Raw genomic sequence first — 22855 nt, 5'->3', positions numbered from 1 at the left:
TATATATTAAGTCGCTGTAGCCCCGCTGGTGGCCGACAATGGCGACTTCAATCGAATGGCACGAGTGTGATGGAAAGAACAGCTGCTGATCGCCTTCCTTGGCTTGATATATACTGTGCCCTTGAACCTGGATCAGTAGAACCATCATCTTAAAGGTCACATCCTAGCCTTCGTAGATGCTGCTTTGCTATCTGGAAGAAATAGCAGCGTCCTGTTGCGGTCTGTTGTGTTGTTGTTTCGGCGAATTTATGTCTGTAACGATTTAGTGTGAGTTTTGTTTTATGCCGCTGCTGAAATACTTCTGCAGTCACATGACGTTATAATCGCCTGGCTCGAACTTGGTTCTACAGTGGGAATAGCGAACACATTAACCTTTAGGCCACCCATTTCAAATGACCTTGTATCAGTTGTGTTAAATGTTGGTGGATCTGAGAGTGAACTAGCTAATATAATAAAACCTTACCTCATATTAAGTTGAAAACTTTAACAAAATCTGGAACTGCCTGTAATTATGAATGAAACAGCCGAGTAAAAGAGAGATGGTTATGTTCATGATAAAATATTTTTGTATTTGGTGTTGTATATTAACATTTTGACGTTTCCACTGCCTTTCGATGTACATGTAATCCATTTTAGAGCAGGGGGTTGGTTACTATTTTGTTATGCATTACGAAATATGTTTTTGGGGGGGATGTACGACTGACCATAGGGCCATAGTGGTATACGGAAACAGCTCCTAGAAACTCTCCTTGACTTGCACTAGAAATATCAACATAGTGTGACGTGTTTACGACCGATAATATCTACGCACCACAAATAGTTTGTTCAATTCATTCAGTGTTATTTCAATTGAGCAAGTCAAGTGCTCGCTCGTACGTTCCATTCATTAATTCATCCATTGACTAGTGTCAAGAGCTTTCGAGTGCCACCTCCGCTCCAGCCGACCTGATTGGGCTTCCAAACCGGAAGTCGCCTGCAGTAATTGCCCGGTGACTTCTGGGAGTGACGGTTTGGGAGTGACAGCGGGGTAGCGGGCGGACTTCCTCGCCCAGCGTCAACATCATCCGTCCACAGCTTACGGCGTGCCGATTGCCTCTTATTATTGCGGTTGCTTGTTTTTCCGTAGCTAATTGCCCTCGTGAGCTTGCGTCCTATAGGAATGAAGAATACATGTGTCCGGTGTAGGGTGTTTTGCATGATTACTGTGACATTCTAAATAACTCTTTTTGTCCACGAGGCAGGTGAAAAATATACACCGCTTTCCATAATCACAAAACCTGCTGCTGAAATAGTCCATTTTCTCTCAATCGTGAGCTTGTGATTTTGAATCACTACCACACTGTGATGACACCAGGTGTTTGCGAAGCGTATCCTGCACCACCGTATCTTGCTCATACATACCTACGGCACTACGTCATGGCATTGCGCCTTGGGTATATTTTTTAACATTTCAAATGCCAACATCCACTAACTTATGTAAGACCAGGTTTCACAAGCCTCTACGTGATTCAAATCACTCAGTGTTTGGAGTTCAAAATAATGTCATTAAAAAATTAAATTAAAATTTCTCGTGTGTACTAATTAGTGAGTATTGTTTTACGCGCTTTTAGCAATATTCCATCAATATCACGGCGGGGGACACCAGAAATGGGCTTCACACATTGTACCCATGTGGGAATCGAACCCGGGTCTTCGGCGGGACGAGCGAACGCTTTAACCACTAGGCTACCCTGTCGACCCAACATAGTGTGGGAAGAAACACAAAGCCTCTCAGGTCGAGGACGATTACCATTGAGTGAGTGAGTGAGTGAGTGAGTTGGGTTTTACGCCGCTTTTAGCAATATTCCAGCAATGTCACGGCGGGGGACACCAGAAATGGGCTCCACACATTGTGCTCAAGAGGTGAATCGAACCCTGGTCTTCGGCGGGAGTAGCGAACGCATTAAGCACAAGGCTACTCCTTCACACCCAATGAGTCCCAGAAGGGAAGTGCTCATTTGCCCCGTCATAAACCGGACAGTTGAGTCAATGTTGTTCTACGTCATGTAGCAGTCATCTAGTGAGTGAGTTGGGTTTTCTGCCGCTTTTAGCAATATTCCTGCCATATCACGGCGGGGACACCAGAAATGGGCTTCACACATTCTACCCATGTGGGGAATCGAACCCTGGTCTTCGGCGTGACGAGCGAACGCTTTAACCACTAGCTTCAGACCTTGTACCCACGTTGGGAATCGAACCCGGCGCTTCCCCATGACGAGCGAACGCTTCACCCACTATACTACCCTAACTATGCACTAAACGAATGTATCCTGATGGGGACTGTATGCATATCCTCATTCAGGGCGAGTTACTATCCTTTAGGGACTGCGGTGATCATGCGCACAATAAGATTCTAATCTCAGTGTGTAAGTTGCACTGGTGTTATGGAGGCCCAGTGCTGATATCTTCCTGTGAACAGCTCTCGTCTGTTAGGTTAATCTTCAGACCATCAGATAACGCACTCCTGTCTTCTTTTGTTTATTGTGAGGGGAAGCTACATCCACTAGACAAAAGGTATAGAGGAAGTGTACAACACAGAAAATAAACACCATAGCTAAAATTAGGTAGTTGTGATAATTTTGGCGTGATCTAAACTAATGGCAGTGTTGACTAGTGCAACCTGACTGCAATAAATCGTGAACTCTCATGAACGAGAAAACTACTGCTGATGATATTAAATTCGATAATGCTATTGCTAAATGACACACGTCTGCACATATAGAAAACGGATAAATATAGCTTGCCCTTTGCGGTTTACTATCTTATATGAGATATGTTGTATTGTAAATAGCATCTATTTAGTCTAGGCTGGTATACACTGTCGCATATGTATATATGTTCCTGTGTTCTGACTATTTGTTTCTGCATATTGTCTTAGTGAAGGGGATAGTGGGTGTGTTGTTCTGATTGGCTAACTACCACCGGCTGCCAAGCCTGGCTCAATACCAGTATTATTTTAGTTCAGAGTGTGTATATAAACAGCCGCCATCTCGCACTGTCCGAGCCATGTACACACGATCCAACGAGAGAGTGAAAACTCTTCACGGAAGTCACCGTGTGTTGCTTCTTTTAATGGTTTTAACAGTTTCATTTGTATTTTTGGATATTAATCCTGTTATGTCCCGTATTCCCGTTTTGCCGTCTTGTTGAGGTGAAAACAGCTCCTTATTTTTGGTTGGATTCTTTCGGTTATTTCCGAGAGCAATCATATGGAGATTGGTTCTCAACAGAACGTGACCTAGACTTACGCTCATTCTCTAAAAACCTTTTTTTGTAGACACAAAGAACTGCATTTTAATTGTAAAGGATCCTCAATAAGATGAGGGAAATCTAGACTTGCTGTTTTTGGATATTAGTTAGGGTTAGGCGGAAGGGAAGACTTACAGACACTCCCCGACGCACAAACACACGCACGCGCACGCGCACACACACATTGTCAGCTGACTGTCTCAGAGACACAAGTTTGTATGGCGAATTTCATTATTACTAAACTTTATATACTCTTTCTACAGACTTTGAAGTCAGACATCAGTTCTCTGATGCTTCAATTACACGTATTGAGGTGTCCTTACCGGTGTAAAATTGATTGGAAAGAGTAAGTTTCTATTTAGAACTGATATCCTACAGACTAGTTATGCAATTAAAATATATATTTCTATTGTATTTCCAGGCTGTTTTGGACAAGTATGGCTATCTACGATGCAAGCTAACAAAGACCAACCCGTTGCAGATTTTTAGAACCGACTTTTCATCTATTCATAATCTGAAACTGCAAGAGGAAGGAGGTCGAAGTACATGTAACGAAGAACATGTGGCAAAGGCTTTGAGAGAATACCAGAGAAACTATAATTTACCTGAGACAGGTGAGCTGGATGAGGACACGCGAGTGTTGATGAGTAGTTCCCGTTGTGGGAACAAGGACAAAGAATCGGAATCGTCTACTCTGAACACCACAAGTGTGGCTAAAGATAAGAAAGACAATCCGGGTTCGAATCCCCAGAGAGAGCATAGTGGTAGGCATCGAGGAGGACTTCGTGACAGCAATAAGTCTGCCCCTCCCACCCAGAGACTCTGGCGTCGGTCGACCAGTAACTCTCACCTGATGAAAGTGTTAGTAGGTAAACCTAATAAGTCATCTCTGAAAAGGAGAAGACGCCATGTTCAGGAATACATTGATAAGCTTAAAGAAATAGACCCTAAAATACTTAATCCATTGACTGTGTCAGAGCGAAAGAAGCGCTCGGTAATAGTAAAAGCAAAGCACACCGGTGGACCTTTGCCTTTCTGGAAATCAAGAGATGAGAATGGTCAGATGATCAACAAAGAGGTCATTCGCTGGAGGCTTCTGACCAATGGGTACAGCACTAGGATACCGGTTGAGGACCAAAGGGCGACCATTGATTTAGCTTTCAGGATGTGGAGCGAGGTTATCCCACCCAAGTTTGTTGAGGACACTGGTGGTGATATACGAGACGTTGATATTGAAATAGCGTTTGGACGAGGTAAGTAGATTGTGGTTTTGGTTGTCTGTGGTAACATCCTTCAGTTGTGCTTTCAGTGGATGCTAATGAGGCTAGGGTTCTCAGGTGACTTTTAGTCTGCATCTGTTCTTTCTGTGGGCCAGTAGATTCTAATCCACTGATGTTTCTGATTTCCGTGGTACGATGTTGTATGCAGGAAAGATTTATGTCTTATTTAGAAATGTCTGCATTGCTGTAACTGGATGGGTGTAGTCTTTGGCCCAACAGAGTTGGTTGGCTTAAGAACTGGATAGTAAGTGATTTTCGCCGCCTTTGCGGTAATCAGAACAATATCACGGCGTGAGACCCGTGATTAGCTCAATACGTTGTATCTGTGTGGGAGGCTAAAACAGGCATTTGACATGAAGGACGAACGCTTAAACCACTGTGCTACCTCACCGAACGTTAGGGGAACTACTAAGGGGGGATGACTGCCCTCAATAGAGCTATGCGAAAGCATGTCCTCTCTGTAATAACCTGGCCTATTAGCTGTTAATCATGGCGTGAGTGAATATTTGGTGAAGGGTTGTGTCTCTTAATACTGCCAGGATCAACTGATCGTTGGTTCGAATCCAATACTGATCCTATTAGGATCCGCGGGCTTCAGTAGCTTGTCCGTCATTATAGGCTCGTCTTGCACATGAAGTCAGCGTAATATACTACAAAAATACTGTAGCCAGCTATAACCTTACTCATCAGACCCGTGGGGCAGGTGGTTGTTCATTTCATCATTTACATGTTGATATGAGTATTACTGTAAGCATCAATCGCACTTGGCGACCTGATATCATGTCCCTGGTATCATGTCCCTTATATCATGTCCCTGATATAGTTCACTAAGGAGCAGAGCGTCACTCTCTACAGTCTCATTCTGTGGTAATTTAGGGGAGCATAGTGGATAAAGCGTTCGCTCGTCAAGGCCCGGGTTCGATTCCCCACATAAGGTCAATATGTGGAGTTCATTTCTGCTGTCCCCCGCCGTTATATTGCTGGAATTGCTAGTAGTGGCTACAACCCAGCTCAATCACTTCTAGGGACCATGGGGGGCGGTGGGGTAGCCTAGTGGTTACAGCGTTAGTTCGTCAGACTCACAATCAAAGTTCGACTCCTTCGTGGGTACAGTATTTTACACATTGTTCTTTTCTGGTAGCCCCCGTCGTGATATTGCTAGAATATTTCTAAAAGCGGCGTCAAACTATACCCACTCATTTACAGTTAAATGGTAGCTATCATTAAGATTTCTTCATTCTAATTTGCTACGACAGGGGTCTGAAACGTAGAAATGATAATATTAGAAAATCGAGATTTATTGTTTTCCGGCGTTATCGTTTATTTTTTACGTTTGTAACGAAATAGTCAGTTGATACAGCACTAACCGAAAGCGAGGCAATGATGAATCACGGCGCATTTCCATACAAATCCCCCGAGATCTCATCACTGCCCGTGTATAATATGACAGAGTCAAGAGCTTACTGACGCTCATTCCGACAGCAAGTCAATACCAACCGATCAACCTAAAACCAGCCGATGAAGCTCGTCTCTTGCAATATCATGTAGCCGCTATCATAGGGTTAGACATCAACCACCTTGTTTATGGAGCATTGCTGTTATCTAATCGACTTAATATCGGAATGATTTATATCTGGTGTTTTTTCCCTCAGACTTATTAAAATGAGGATTTTTCAGTGGTACAATTATAGGCTCATACCACGCTGTCACATAAGCTCTATTTTTAAGACATAATTTGTCATGCGCATTCTGGTTATTACCGCATTAAGAGTTAGGTATTCATGATATTCATCACTTTTAAACTAGTCTGAAGAGTGAGTAAGTGGCTTCTCTATGGTAATAGGCGGTTCCACTTTAAGGGCGAAATCCACACTGAATTATCACTTATGACTCACGTGATTTCCGACGCTCTTGAGTGATGGCGCGTGCTGCGTCATGAACGGCACTTATACGATGGTCACACGGGAACATACGCCAACTTCGTTGTTGCACAACGTGGTGCTATGGAGAGCGATGGATATAATGTGCAATATAATTTAGTATAATAATTAATTTATTTGAGTTCCAAGTCTTATTCTCTTTTACCGATTTACATACGTTAGTTATAAGTAGATGAGACCAGTTAAACTGCTTTAACTTTGTCGTATTTAGATCTAAATATAAAGATTCAGAAAGGAGACGAATAACTTCAACTTTCCCAGTGACCCATCATGGCGAGCAAGGGCGGTGGGGTAGCCTAGTGGTTAAAGCGTTTGTCACGCCGAAGACCCTGGTTCGATTCCCCACACGTGTGAAGCCCATTTCTGGTGACCCCAGCCCTGATATTGCTTGAATATTGCTAAAAGCAGCGCAAAACCAAACTCACTCACTCATGGCGAGCAATGTGTCTCCAGTCATTGGTGTCATTTCACAACTTATGCAGAAAAATCGAGGTTGGTCCTTCTACTTTGGTTTCAAAGAACATCATGCGATTCTTGCTCAGAGGTTCTTTGATAAAGGTTACAACTTTCATGGCATCAGTAAAGCTTTGACAGAATTATTGTAGGCATGTAGAGGGCATTTTCAAATTTGATGCAGAGGTGCCAAATATGATGTTCCATGCAATTTCCTATTTTGACTCGTATGTGTTCCCGGTTGTTGTATTTTTTTCAGGTGAAATATTGACTTGACTTTGCATGTGTTTATGACGGGTGCCACCGGTGGTGCCGGATATGCATTAACTGAGAGCATCATGTTTTCATACTGATTCGTAATCGTACAATGGACTTTTGGTAGATATTTCGTACGATTATTGAAATGATTTTGTCGTTTTGATAACAAACTTATACTATTAGTGAAATAAGACAATTATGCTTCACTGTATGAGCAAGAGATATGTACATTTCGTGTAATTGACAATATGTGACATTCGAGGTGGCATTAGATGATTTCTTGCCTAGTTTGACCAAAGTCAGTATACAATAATAGAGGCGACCATTACCCATATACCTTGACATGCACAGAGGTGGAGCTGAATCGTAGCTTAATGGTTAAAGCGTTCGCTCGTTACGCCGAAGATCAGTGTTCTATTCAATACATGGGTACATGTCTGAAACCAATTTCTGGTGATATTGTTAAATCATACTCACAGGTGGTTATAAAAAGTATGCCAGTAATTCTAAAGAAGAAAAATATTAACAAGACACCTTGACATACATAGACATGACCTTAACCATTAAGCCATACACTATAACCTCCTTTCCCTGACTTGTATAGAAGAGGACTATAACCAACATACCATGACGATATTACTAACATGCCATGAATCAGAAACCATATACAATAAACCAAGCATGCACCAACAATTATAATACATACAATCCAAACCAATTTGACCTACAATCAAACACAATCAGGGACCGTATCCACAAAGTGTTCGTAGCACAACGTCATTCGTTAGCCAATGATATAATAGTATACAGTTACGATAGGTCGTTACGAACGCTTTTAGGATCGGGGCCCAGGCTAGCTGTTCTCGAAACGTTCGTAGCCCTACGAACTTCTTAAGCCCATTCTTAACACATTGGCTACGATCAAAGTTAAGGATTCTTAGGGCTAAGAACGTTTCGAGAATACGGGCCCTGGTGACTACACAGTCGATATTCGTACCAGTGACACCGTCATACTCTACGCCATATAGCTTAGCAACAATTGAGGCTGTGCCCAAACTTGGAGCTAGGACGTTTCAGGTGGATATAAACTCGCATGGTCCAATGCGAGCAATACTTAACTCCTGACTAACCGCATCCCTCTCTGAATAGAACGTCGTTCATCTGAGGTGTCTAAACTGAGGTGCATGACTGCACTTAAACTAACGATTGGTCTTTGAATATATATGATTTTAATAGTAACAAATAATCCCATTTAAACTGGAAAGGAGCCCCAGTGAGAAGAGAGATTCAGAACCTGGGTCCCGATCCACAAAGCGTTCGTAGCGCTAAGATGATCGTAACTCCCATACTTTAACATAGACTTACGACAGTCGTAGCGCTAAGATGATCGTAACTCCCATACTTTAACATAGACTTACGACAGTCGTAGCGCTAAGATGATCGTAACTCCCATACTTTAACATAGACTTACGACAGTCGTAGCGCTCAGATGATCGTAACTCCCATACTTTAACATAGTCTTACGTTAGCGTTACGATCGCTTTGTGAATCAGGCCCCTAAACCATACGAAATCTAGACTTCATTTGGGGATTGAGCATTGGAGGAAGGGCTAATCAGTAGGGGAAAATAATGTGGCTCGGGGACTGTGAGACAGACTAGACAGCAGCGTGCATCTTCTTAGCGTGTGATATCCTCTTAATCAATACCAGATGTTAATGATGCAAGGAATGAGGCTTGTGGTTACTACTTTCCTGTTTCGTTTGAGGATTACATGCTTGTTTTCTGTTTCACTTAATAGCAAGAATACATCGTATTTCATACAGATCGCTTACTGGCTATCAAATTCCTTGAACTCTTTACGTTAATGAGATATGGGTGCTTAGTGGTCGCAGTTCACTGTGTTCCGTCCATCTTGCCAGATCGCGAGTTCAAATCCCTGTTGTGCTTCACGGTTTGTCTGCCCCATACCTTCGTGAAAGGTCTGAGTTTCGAGACTTGTATCACCTCGGACTTCCCTCCCTCATCAAGCTGGCATGAGGTACCTGGAGTCTACTCAAAGAGATGTTTACCCGTGAAGATCCGGGTTAGAATTGGTCTTCAGCAACCCATGCTTGTCGTAAGAGGCGACTAACGGGATCTGGTGGTCAGGCTCACTGACTTGGTTGACACATATCATCGTATACCAATTGCGTACATCGATGCTTATGATGTCAATCACTAGACTGTTTGGACCAGACTCGAGTATTTACAGACCGCCGCCATTTTTATATCGTTCCGATACATTGTGCCAGCTCTCAGCCCAGCGTGACAACGTGGAGGCTGACAACAAGCCGAGGGTGATAATCGGTTGGTTGGCACATGTCATCGTATCCCAATTGCATAGATCGATGCTTATGTTGTTGATCACTGGATTGTCTGTTCCAGAGTCGATTATTTACAGACCGCCGCCATATAGCTGGAATATTGCTGAGGTACATTAACCAAAACAAACCAAAGATATGTTAAACCAAATTCACTCATTTACTATACATGTATGGCAACGTTACTAGATCTGATATTGAAGGACCTACCATATTGATATCATGGCATGCAAGGACCAGTCTTCTCCTCTGTGCTTTAAGGCATAATATTATCTGAAGAACAGTGCCTGCAAGCACTTAATGCTTGGTGATTTATGTTGCCCCCGTTTAGCTCTGGTGCATTCGGTACGTCTATATCACCAAAATACCCTTTTGAGTTTCCCAAAATATACCCCTTAAAACAACATACACGAAAACACTTCCTAAAAACAGTTTAAAGTCTAAAACCAGGATATTGGTGGTGTCTAGCCATCACTGTCATTGCTCTTGCAATTTATCATTCACCAATTGCTAAAATAAATCAGAAAAAAACACACTACAAATAGGCTTGACAAGATTGACGTTGTGTTAAGGTACCAAAAGAGAACTTAGAAATTATCATACTGTCAGTTGGGTACCTTTACTTGGGAGAAAGAATTGTTTATGCCCAGTCGTTCTGAACCTGGTCAAAGAAACGGTAGCTGGAAGTTCTTTTTGATGTGATCAGTATTAGCAACAAGGCGTTTTACAAGTGAAGCCTGTAGCGATTGTGTTCATTAGTCAAACAGGTCTTCAACAAACGATGTAGAGAAGCAGTTGGCTACATTGGTGCTATATGGGGAACCAAACTAAAAGAGCCCGGATGTAAATTTAGCAACGGGCAAATGACTGAATTGCCTTTCCGTGGCTACGAGAGTGAAGTTGTATTCTCATTCCCTGGCTCAGCGCTTTGAAGTCTTTCCTGCACCAGAACAAAAGTCTTACTGTTAAGGAGTCAAGTTTCTACTAATTCTCGCAAAGCCCGTGTACCAAACCTTTCGCTGAAAGCTGCCGCTTTGAAGAGTTTGGTTGTCTTTATTAAGATGGTATATTGTGCCGGTGCCAAACTAACTGGTTCTTGAAATACCGTTGGTTTATTTGGTCGAAGGCTGAGCGGAGGAGCACTCTGAGTACCTCTGTTACGTTAGTTGGAGAGCTCCGTGTCTTGTGAGCGCGGTTATCAGTCTACAAGTGTTACCCTATGGATCGGGGCTTGTTAAAGTGCTGTAATTGGTCCCGTGGTATCCCAGGACATCGCGTCGTTATGGCTACAAGGTGGCGCTACAAGAACGTGCTTCAACTAGGTTTATGTTGGTTGTTATTCTGTATACGCATTTTCAAGAAGCCAAATTTGACTTGAATTTCAGAAAAAAAACTAAAAACAAGCAGATATTAAAAAACAAGAGCTGAACAAATAACTCGAACTTTTACAGCGTTGACGTGTTTACAGAGATAAATTAAAACTTTAATCTAACCTTGCCCCGAATGTAGGTCAGGTTTGAAGTTGGTATTAACACAATACATGTGAGGCTGACTTTGCTCACTTTTTTAAAGTTTGAATGTTTGTTTTGCAAAAATTACAGTTTATTGGCTGAAAAACAAAATAAATGCTTGCAACATCTTTGAGAGACAAATGATTGTCTCAACCAGCATCCCACCATCCAAGGAGTATTATAAGGAGCATCTCGGACTAAAGACTGACACATAGAGATTTAAAGGCAGTGCTCATGGTATGATGTCTATTGCAATCCTTGGTCTTTATCGATGTGTCAGGGATCTGTGTGAAACTGAGCCATTGTCCCTATATACTTGCACACCTGGATCCGGGTTAGAATAGGTCTTCAGCAACACATGCTTGTCCTTACAGGCTCGAGTGGTCAGGCTCGCTGACTTGGTTGACACATGCCATCGTATCGAAATTGCGTTTATCGACCCTGATGCTGTTGATCACTGGATAGACTGGATTATTTACAGATCACAGCTGGTTTACAGTGCAGCGTTAAACAACACACGAACAACCAGATACCTGGATCTGAAACTGTAGACCGACTTGCCCAAATCTAATCTCCCTTTAAGACAAGCAGCCAATGCAGTGTGATTAGGCTATAAAAATAACCCCCAAAACTCAGTTTAACCAAAAAGTTCTTGACATGTTTATAAACTTTGATGAAAATATTTGACTGATTTTGTGCTTCTGCAAGCCTGCTATTCCAAAGGTATGCGATATCTGACTTCAACGGACACAGTGTTCTTCATCAAGGAATCTTTGTGTCAGAACAGGCTGGTTACTTTCGTTTGTAATTGGTCTAAAGCCGTTCTGCTGTTTCTCTTTTTGCCGTTGAGCCTATCCGTATGGAAGATCAGAACATGCGCTATAAAAATATGTCCTCTTGAATAGCGTTCATCCATGTTAATTCTCAAGGATATTTTTACATACCTGAACTCCCTGCATTCCTGATACATGCACGAAGAACATGTGACCCACAGCACTTGTATTGTCTCAACACTCGACGGCTGTTGCCTCAAGGCTTACTCCAGACTGTCATCACTGCACTTGCCAAACATCATGGTTGGCATTCTGTAGACTGTCATGGTGTAGCTTGATTGCAAACACTGATCCCCGGCAAAATGATACGGGGCTGTGTTAAGGTTTTGTTTGAATTTGACAGCCGCATGGGACGTTTGTATCAGAGTATGGGGCTTGGTTTTCTCTACTTTATATTTCGGGGCGGTGGGGTAGCCTAGTGGTTAAAGCGTTGGCTCGTCACGCCGAAGACCCGGGTTCGAATCCCCACATGGGTACAATGAGTGAAGCCCATTTCTGGTGTCCCCCCGCCGTGATGTTGCTGGATTATTGCTAAAAGCGGCGTAAAACCAAACTCAGTCAGTCAGTCAGTCCTTTATATTTCCAGGCATTCATATCAGTCTACATTTCAAATGCAGCCGCATCTAATAATGGCGCTGTCAGCAAAGGTCAAGGCCATCTATGAGGTCATTTTCGCAACATGCTTGTGCCATTCATTGTCTGTTTCTGTTGCTTTTGAGACTTTGTTCATAGTTGGATTTTCAGAAGAGTAAGGTGAAAGGGTATTGAAGGAATGTCTGGTTCAGGCCTGGAACTATATGTTAGACTTAACAGTTTTGGTAAAGGGGCTTCTTCTGATTTTGCAAGAACTCTATTTTTGTCTCAAGACTTACCTTAGATTGTCATTGTGTTGGCAGATACTACAAACTAATTTTGTCACAAAATAAGAAACTACACTTGTCGTACATTAGGATTTACAGCGGGCCAGTTGACCTTCTATTGTATACTCTCGTCATCTCAGCACCTGCTGGTTCCGAGATTCCATGGTACATAAACATCTGCACTATAGCACTGTCAAATCTGACAGGAAAACCATGTCATTCAAATCCCAACCAAACGTAGCTACTATCAGTTCTCCCCTGTTGTGAATACGGCTCTTGCCATGAGAACCGACGAAAATGGGACTCGGATGGGCCCGTCAGAATGTTCTCATAAAACCCCTGAGGTAGCACAAACATTCCTGCTTTTGGCTTTAAACCACTTGCACTCACTCACTCACTCGGTGCCCTGACTCCTAGTAACCAACGCAACCTACTCCAATTGTTAAACAATTGTGCTTAGGTAGATTTTCTTCAGCGGATATATACAAACGATTATATAACCATTCTTCGATCTCCACAGGTAACCATCAAAATTGTCCCCATAAATTCGACGGCAGTGGGGGCGAGATAGCCCATTCCTGGAAAGCCGGCAACATGCACTTCGACGACGAGGAAAACTTTAAGTCTATCCGATCCTACAGCCCTGAAGGGATTTATCTTCTCCGTGTGGCGGTACATGAGATCGGACATGTGCTGGGTCTTGCTCACCGGAACAAGTCGTATTCCATAATGTATGCTATCTACCACGGCTTCGAGATGCAACAGCCGGAGTTTGAACTTGGCTGGGAGGACCGGAAGGCCATTCAAAAGATATATGGTAAGACTTCTATTGAGCAGATTCTGATCAGCAAGGAACTGTTAACAAATAGCATAATAAATCATAGATTTAAATGTCGCATCTTATTCACAGTATCCCCGCTCCATAGCGCTCAGTCATATGCTCTTTTGAAGGAAATAGTCTTGAGTGTTTACCGGTAGCTGCTGTTACCCTTTGATCTCCTGGCATCCACTGGTAGCTCATTCAGTTCAGATTCTGTTTCCACACGAGACCAATTAAATATTTTGTTACGCTTATTTGTATTTATTATAGTAAAGATACGCTGAATGTTTGGTAAAGACAACTGTTTTATTATGTTTCTTAACTGAATATATTGCTTTGCCTCGTATTCAGTATTGGTTGAAATGACCGACTGAAATGTGGATTGGATGGTTATGATACGCGACGTGGTTGATTACCTGCTGTCCATGACATCCACCATTCGATTTCATAGTCTCAACTCAAGTGTTTTCAAAGCTAGATGACTGCTACATGACGTAGAACAACATTGACTCAGCTGTCCGGTTTATGACGGGGCAAATGAATACTTCCCTTCTGGGACTCATTGGTCGAGAAGGAGCAGCCTAGTGGTTAATGCGTTCGCTACTCCCACCGAAGACGAGGGTTCGATTCACCTCTTGAGCACAATGTGTGAAGCCCATTTCTGGTGTCCCCGCCGTGATATTGCTGGAATATTGCCGAAGGCGGCGTAAAACCCAACTCACTTACGCACTTACTGACTCCAAGATTCAATGGTGCTATGTTTTCATTGTTTTCCAGGCGTGTGCAAAGGACACTTCGATACGTTGTTCGACTGGGTGAGGAAACGCCCCGACAACCAGTTCATCTACAACACATACTTCTTCCGCCAGAACAGGTACTGGATGTACGAAAACCATGCCAACAGAACGCGATACGGCGACCCCCTGTACATTGCACGGGAGTGGGACGGCGTCCCCGACGGCATCGACGCCTACATCCATGTCTGGTACTTCACAGACACCACCATGGCTAATGAAGCTTATTTCTTTAAAGGTTAGACTATAGACCTTGACACTGACTTAACAAGGGTGAAGAAGCACAGGGAGGTCTCTCAGGGGGTAGTGGGTTCGCTTGTTGCAATATGTGACTGCTTTCAGGGCGGGAAATTAGCTCAGAAATTGAGGAGGAGCTCAGAAACGGATGATTCACCTGTTACAATTAGTCACTGCTTTCAGGGTAGGGAGGTAGCACAGTGGGTAGTGGGTTCGCTTGTTACAATCAGTCACTGCTTTCAGGGTAGGGAGGTAGCACAGTGGGTAGTGGGTTCGCTTGTTACAATCAGTCACTGCTTTCAGGGTAGGGAGGTAGCACAGTGGGTAGTGGGTTCGCTTGTTACGATCAGTCACTGCTTTCAGGGTAGGGAGGTAGCACAGAGGGTAGTGGGTTCACTTGTTACAATCAGTCACTGCGTTCAGGGTAGGAAGGTAGCACAGAGGGTAGTGGGTTCACTTGTTGCAATCAGTCACTGCTTTCAGGGTAGGGAGGTAGCACAGTGGGTAGTGGGTTCACTTGTTGCAATCAGTCACTGCGTTCAGGGTAGGAAGGTAGCACAGAGGGTAGTGGGTTCACTTGTTGCAATCAGTCACTGCTTTTAGGGTAGGGAGGTAGCACAGTGGGTAGTGGGTTCCCTGGTTGCAATCAGTCACTGCTTATAGGGTAGGGAGGCAGCACAGTGGGTAGTGGGTTCGCTTGTTACCACAGTGGGTAGTGGGTTCGCTTGTTACAATCAGTCACTGCTTTCAGGGTGGGGAGGTAGCACAGTGGGTAGTGAGTTCGCTTGTTACAATCAGTCACTGCTTTCAGGGTAGGGAGGTAGCACAGTGGGTAGTGGGTTTGCTTGTTACAATCAGTCACTGCTTTCAGGGTAGGAAGGTAGCACAGTGGGTAGTGGGTTCGCTTGTTACAATCAGTCACTGCTTTCAGGGCAGGAAGGTAGCACAGTGGGTAGTGGGTTCGCTTGTTACAATCAGTCACTGCTTTCAGGGTAGGAAGGTAGCACAGTGGGTAGTGAGTTCGCTTGTTAAAATCAGTCACTGCTTTCAGGGGAGGAAGGTCGATCAGTTGGTAGTGAGTTCGACTCTATGATCAGTATAATCAGAGTTAGACACGGTAGATAGTGGTTTCGAATTCCAACAGGTTGCACAGCGAGTATTACGGTTCGTGGTTAGGTAACACGGTTTCAAAGGTTACAGTTTGTTACTGTCAGCTTTGTAGGGAGGGAAGGTAGCACAGTGGGTGGAGGGTTTGCTAGTTACAATATATCACTGCACTCAGGCTTGGATAGTATACTGAACAAAATAAGTTAGGGACATTGGTATTTTTATGATTGATATTTTGTCAGTGTGTCAATGAATAAATAGATCATTATTCATATGAATCACTGTTTACAAGATTCCAGTTGCTATTAAACCCAATATATCACACGTCAATATAACAATGTCACCACCATAATAGACCCCGTGTACTGTATACCTATATATGGAATGTTCCCAGGGGAGAGTTTCTACCGGTACGATAACGACAACGACAAGGTATTTGAGGGTTACCCCATGAAGATATCGGAAGGGTTCCCGGCAAAGGAGGGCTCGGAAGACCGTATTCCTGACAACCTGGACGCAGTGTTCTTTGACTTGCGAGACAAGAATATCTACTTCTTCAAAGATGAATATGTAAGTGGTCACGTGTAAACTAAAATCTTAAAATTGTCGACTGGCAAACAGTAGTTTAGTACCTTAGTCCGTTTACGTGTATAATGAGAGCGAGTGAGTGAGTTGGGATTTACGCCGCTTTTAGCAATATTCCAGCAATACCACTGCTGGGGGTACCAGAAATGGGCATCACACATTTTACCCATGTGGGGAATCGAACCCTGGCCTTCAGCGTGACGAGCGACCACTTTAACCACTGGGCTACCCCACCCCCCTATAATGAGAATGTGAATGTGATGTAACACCATAACGTTGCCAAATGGACCATCTCTTGTCGGCCCTTCCAGTCTGTGATGAACAGGTGATGACAAATGGGGGAGTGAGTGAGTTTAGTTTTACACCGCTTTTAGCAATATTCCAGCAATATCACGGCGTATGACTCCAGGAATGGGCTTCAAATATTGTACCCATGTGGGGAATCGAACCCGGGTCTTGGCGTGACGAGCGAACACTTAAAGCACTAGGCTACCTCACCGCCCCGATAACAAATGTGAGGAAAGGTGTACTTGTTAATCTCTCCCGACTGATCAACAGATGAACAAAATTAGTATTCTTCATTCCCGAGTTTGATCAACAATTAATTAGAACATAAACCATGGTACGTGTTGACCATTCCCGACTTTGATCAACAATTAATTAGAAATAGGACCAGAGTACGTGTTGACCATTCCCGACTTTGATCAACAATTAATTAGAAATAGGACCAGAGTACGTGTTCACCATTCCCGACTTTGATCAACAATTAATTAGAAATAGGACCAGAGTACGTGTTCACCATTCCCGACTTTGATCAACAATTAATTAGAAATAGGAACAGGGTACGTGTTGACCATGCCCGACTTTGATCATCAATTAATTAGAAATAGGACCAGAGTACGTGTTCACCATTCCCAGCTATTCAGCAGTATATTTAAAATAGGACCAGCGTCCGTGTCGTTCATTCACGGCTGTGTTCAACTGTTAATTAGAAATAGAAACATAGCAGAGTCGGACATCCCCAATTGTGTTCAACCGTTAATGAGAGCTGAGAGCAAAACATTGAAATTGAATGTGCTCAAAAGGTGAAGAGAAATAAGAGTTAAAGGGCACGTGCTGGAGGCAACAGGCCATGCTCAGTGGTTTGTAAGAGCAATGCAGGTGTCTGTGATAGAAAGGCAGACTTGAGAATCCCGCACACGGGCGGCAGCTAGGTGTAAATCAGTTGGAACTGCCAGGGTTCAGTCTTGCCTCTCTCCATTCCTCCATAAGGCAACACCGTTGATATGAGTCATAGGTGTAGAGCGTCTGTTTTGGAGCGCTTAAGCGCTTACTTAGATCTAATCACCAAATAATGAGCTGCTGTAATAATTTCTCCTTTTAGAATTCTCGTTTATACTTTGTTGGTGTCAAAAGCTCGTCGCTGTCGAACACCTCAGGTGTCACTTGTGTTTAAACATTGAAAGATTATTTCATAACACATACAGTGAAATGTCAACGGGGTGCCCTTTTCGGCGCTCTAATTATCTTCATAGAGACTTGCCATCTTCAGCATCTGTATGGTACACGGGGATTTACTCGTACACCTTAGCGTTTAGGGTGAGAGGGGGTCGGGGAGAGCAGAGTTGCAAAGCTCTTTGTTTATAGACGAACGGCGTCGACAGGCACAAGTTTCAAGCCACGCGTGTATGGTGAAACAAACACACCGAACATCTTGGGTTTCTTTTGGACCACCTATGTGTATGAACGTAGGTCTTAAGACGTGTTTCTGTTCAAGTATATACCTGTAAAGAAAGTGGTGAAGGAGTGCATGAGTTGATGTATTTCACCTGTGGCGACCAACTGTCTTAAGTCTGCATGCAATCTGTACGGGAACTGACGCCAAAGAACCGTTCGCAGTGTCATTTGAAAATGGTCCATCGTGGATCTGTGAAAGTAGGTTGTGAACTTCTGACTCTGATAATTAGTGCTTGTTTTCAACAGCTCAATACGTAGCCGGTGACTCACAGGTTCTTGTTATTCCAGGTCTACGTTTATGATCCGAAGGAGCCCGAAGAGACTCGAGGGTGTTGTGTGCGGAAGATGAAAATCGTGGATGAGTATCCCATGAACGATGGGGAGAAACCGCTGCCGGCGACTGTGGACGCCGTGTATTATTCCTACAAGGACAAAGCCATGTACTTTTTTAAAGACGAGGAGTTTTGGCGGAATACGAGGTTTCACCCGAGGATCAAACAAACAAAGAATGCACTGGAATACAGAGGCAAGTGGTACGAAAAGTGGTTCGACATTTGTGACGTCACTGATATGGAGTGAATGACATTGTGACGCCCACTGTGTGAGGACTTCAATTCGAAATGTCACGTGACCCGTATTATAGATGACGTCAACGGTGACCACGAGCACAGATCAGAGGAGCACCTGCCGAAGTCAGGACAGTTCTACAAACGGAGTTCCATTCGAAGCGTCCATACACTTCCGAGACGGATCGCATGTACATACATGATGTCTAGCATAGATCCTGTCTTGGAAACACTGCACGTGCTTCTCGTGCTGAAGAAAGAGCTAGTTGACATATCAGCGGGCTGATGTCATAAACTGCTCATGTGATATATTTTAACGTTCATCTGATTGGTTGTTAGCGTTGATGTGTTGATACTAATGCTTACACGAGGCCGAGGCTTCGCTAGTGCTCGACAAATACCGCAAAGTTGCATGTAAGGACAACGTATGTTGATAAGGCTGGACTGAACATCAACACCAGCCGGACATTGCTTATTTCACTTGGAGTGCGAAGTTCAACACAAAAGGAGCAAGTGTTTTTTTGTACACGTGATCTTATATGAAGTATTTGCCACTTTTATATGATCGAACTGCCAATGTTATATTCAATGTCATATTGTTGCGATATAGCCTTTGAGGCATTATTGACTTGTTAGCATCCAGTAAAGGGCTAGCGTGTCGCGATGTACAAATTGGTCTGTATTTACAAGTACATTCCCCGCTCGCTCTCTCCTTGTTCTTGCTCATGTAGGACAGTTGGAGGTCTGAGATTGACGCCGAAATAGTACGGTTCGGAATGGTGGACGGATGGACGGAAATATGTCAGAGCAGGCTTTTGGTCCTTCTTCAGATCTATGAATTACGCAGCTTTCGATCGTTTAGTTGGTAGGGCCGTAAACAGCCTGTAACGTCGGATCGGGCAAGACGTTGGTGGATATGATTGTCTAGGCTGTGCTAGTGACTAGTGCTGCACACAATGTACAGTAAGAGGCCCTGACCATAGGATGCAGATAATCTTCTTCGTGCTGTACAGTAATTGAGTATGTCTAGTACGTACAGCTTATGGTCAAATTCGTATTTGACTTTGGTGGGTCATGTCAATTGTGAACAATAATTGAGCCTGCCCATAATGATTGGTCGTGGTATTCATGCTTTCGATTGGTCCTTTTGCTGATTCACAGTGATTGGCCTTGCCCATGGCGCGCATAGTGGATGTTCCTTGTGCATTGATTGGTTCTGGTCATGGTGAACCATGATTGGTCGTGTCCACTGAACATTTTGAATATGGTTCTTGACATGTCCATTTTGATTAGCCCTGTTCATTGTGCATATGGATTGGTTCTGTTCATTTGCAAGATGATTGGTTCTGTTCATCGAGAATAGTGATTGGTTCTGTTCTTCATGCCCAGTGATTGGTCCTGTTCAAATACACGGTGGTATGTCCTGTTCATCAACCACGATGATTGGTCCTGTCCATCATACACGGCGATTGGTCCTGTTCATCGTTCACAGTGATTGGTCCTGTTCACAGTGATTGGCCCTGTTCATCGTTCACAGTAATTGGCCCTGTTCATCATGCACAGCGACTTGTCCTGTTCATCATGTACGGTGATTGGTCATGTGCAAGTACTCTGTGGTAGGTCCTGTTCATCAAACACGATGATTGGTCCTGTTCATCATGCACGGTGATTGGTCCTGTTCATCATGCACGGTGATTGGTCCTGTTCATCATGCACGGTGATTGGTCCTGTTCAAATACACGGTGGTAGGTCCTGTTCATCAAGCACGATGGTTGGTCCTGTTCATCATGCTTGGTGATTGGTCCTGTTCATCATGCTTGGTGATTGGTCCTGTTCATCAGGCACGGTGATTGTTCATCAGTCAGTTCATTGATTAGTCCTGTTCATCAAGCGCGGTGATTGGTCCTGTTCATCATGCACGGTGATTGGTCCTGTTCATCATGCACGGTGATTGTCCTGTTCATCATGCACGGTGATTGGTCCTGTTCATCATGCGCGGTGATTGGTCCTGTTCATCATGCACGGTGATTGGTCCTGTTCATCATGCACGGTGATTGGTCCTGTTCATCATGCACGTGATTGATCATGGTCCTGTTCATCATGCACGGTGATTGGTCCTGTTCATCAGGCACGGTGATTGGTCCTGTTCATCATGCACGGTGATTGGTCCTGTTCATCATGCGGTGATTGGTCCTGTTCATCATGCACGGTGATTGGTCCTGTTCATCATGCACGGTGATTGGTCCTGTTCATCATGCACGGTGATTGGTCCTGTTCATCATGCACGGTGATTGGTCCTGTTCATCATGCCTCGGATGATTGGTCCTGTTCATCATGCTCGGTGATTGGTCTTGTTCATCATGCACGGTGATTGGTCCTGTTCATCAGGCACGGTGATTGGTCCAGTTCATTAAGCGCGGTGATTGGTCCTATTCATCGTGCACGGTGATTGATTGTTCATCATGCGCGGTGGTAGGTCCTGTTCATCATGCGCGGTGATTGGTCCTGTTCATGGGTAGGAATACTGGTAGTGTGGTTCACGAAAGAACCGTTCGTATGTTGAAAAGGCTTTGTCGCAGTCGGCTACTCACAATCTTTATGTACATGGTTTCACTTGTATTAAGACGTCTATATATATTTTGCATATTGTGTCAGCTGGTCCGATGTTTTTGTTATTCATCCTATAACAATCACCCTTCCTTGCTCCATATTTTTATTTCATTCTAACGTTAGTCAAAGATACTTAACATTTCAGAAGTACAACATGGTTGAATCAGCGTTGCTTGTTATTCTGCGCTGTCTTAAGTCATCCTCATGTTACAAGTCAAAACAGCAAGTGTAGCGTCTAGGATGGTTGCTGTGTTGCAGGAATTGCGTTGCTGATATGTAAATATACTCAAAACGTAAAGATATCGCTGTAGTGTACGAGAAACGTTTCAGTCAGTATTAGCTCGAAATCATCGCGCACATAAAGCCAAAGATATTGTTGGAAAATGTACAGTGATAGTGTAACACTATGGCGCAGCACGGGGCACAGCTTTAAAGGGAGACGCACGTTATGTACATATCTAGTGCACGCATTGGAAACCCCTCCACTTGCATGGACACATTAAGGCCCTAGTTGACACTCGTGCAACACGTGTGTGCACGTCCCAAGACCACAACCGTAGTTTTCACGTGACTTTGAGTGCTATGAGAATAGCTGGGGCTTCACACGTATGCAGATGGCCTTGGTGCGGGCGTCTGGTTGAGCACGAGAAATAATTGTAAGTCTTGCATTCACGTGAGGAATCGCCCTAGCGTTCTTGCTCTTCTGCATATGTACAAGTGACGAAATCTTAAGCGGATATGCACGTGCATGCACGTGTACGCTGTTTATGTCAAACCCGCCATTTGAGCAGGGCCATGCCTGCTGAAAACCTACTTATCATAATTTATAAACTGTTATGTTTTTATATTTTAATTTTGTTATGTGTACATTTCGGGATGATATTTATTACAATAGTTCTTGTGAGCATGCGTGCTTGCCACTTTGAGCATGCTTACCGGAAAACTATTTTTGTAGCCATTTCGTCATAAGTTCATTACCGTTCCGATGTGATGTGTTTAGTTGATGTGTCAGCTATGACCTGTTGACTATTTGCCGTCTAATTTATGACCAAACCATTGTCCAACCGTCATGTCCACCGCCACCTGGTCAGTGATGTTCGCATCTGTAAACGTCACGTGATCAGTGTCATACGCATATATGTTCATCACGTGAACGGTGTCTTGCGCATATGTGTACGTCACGTGATCAGTGTCATGCGCATGTGTACATCACGTGACCAGTGTCATGCGCATCTGTGTACGTCACGTGGTCTGTGTCATGCGCATCTGTGTACGTTACGTGATCTTTGTCATGCGCATCTGTGTACATCACGTGATCAGTGTCATGCGCATCTGTGTACGTCACGACGATCTGTCATTCAAATAAATGTTTGCCTATTCGTACAACCCCAGTGTTCGTTCCTTTTTGCTAGACATCTTCCATTGCGATGACCAGCTTATCTTCAATTGATATCAGACGTTTTGAAAAGATTGATTACAATAATTGGTTCTGTCATCGGTCATACACCAATGAAAAGAACATAATTAGAATGTCATCTCCATTGGGTAAATCTATGACAACATGGATTCCTATTGAGGTGATTTTGTTGTGATATATCTGACACAGAAATGTAGA

General features: G+C 43.6%; 1 protein-coding gene across 7 annotated transcripts in view; it reads left to right on the top strand.

Moving 5' to 3' along the window:
* LOC124275648 (matrix metallopeptidase-21-like) overlaps positions 1 to 22626 on the top strand; it is a 144800-nt gene extending 122174 nt beyond the window's left edge. For 6 of the 7 annotated variants that reach the window (XM_046711259.1, XM_046711257.1, XM_046711258.1 and 3 more), the window contains exons 3-8: positions 3710 to 4541; positions 13305 to 13601; positions 14382 to 14636; positions 16137 to 16312; positions 18353 to 20213; positions 20759 to 22626. In XM_046711259.1, coding sequence (XP_046567215.1) covers positions 3710 to 4541; positions 13305 to 13601; positions 14382 to 14636; positions 16137 to 16312; positions 18353 to 18643 — 1851 coding nt within the window. In that variant the 3' untranslated portion in view covers positions 18644 to 20213; positions 20759 to 22626. The remainder of the gene's footprint in view (positions 1 to 3709; positions 4542 to 13304; positions 13602 to 14381; positions 14637 to 16136; positions 16313 to 18352; positions 20214 to 20758) is intronic. The other variant, XM_046711260.1, reaches the window with a different exon arrangement.
* Positions 22627 to 22855: the final 229 nt, after the last annotated feature.

The sequence above is a fragment of the Haliotis rubra genome, unplaced genomic scaffold, assembly GCF_003918875.1.
Source record: "Haliotis rubra isolate DU_JTF1 unplaced genomic scaffold, ASM391887v1 Scf200, whole genome shotgun sequence".
Classification (NCBI taxonomy): Eukaryota; Metazoa; Mollusca; class Gastropoda; order Lepetellida; family Haliotidae; genus Haliotis; species Haliotis rubra.
Note: the sequence above shows the minus strand (reverse complement) of the source record. Positions and strands in the feature narration are given on the sequence as shown.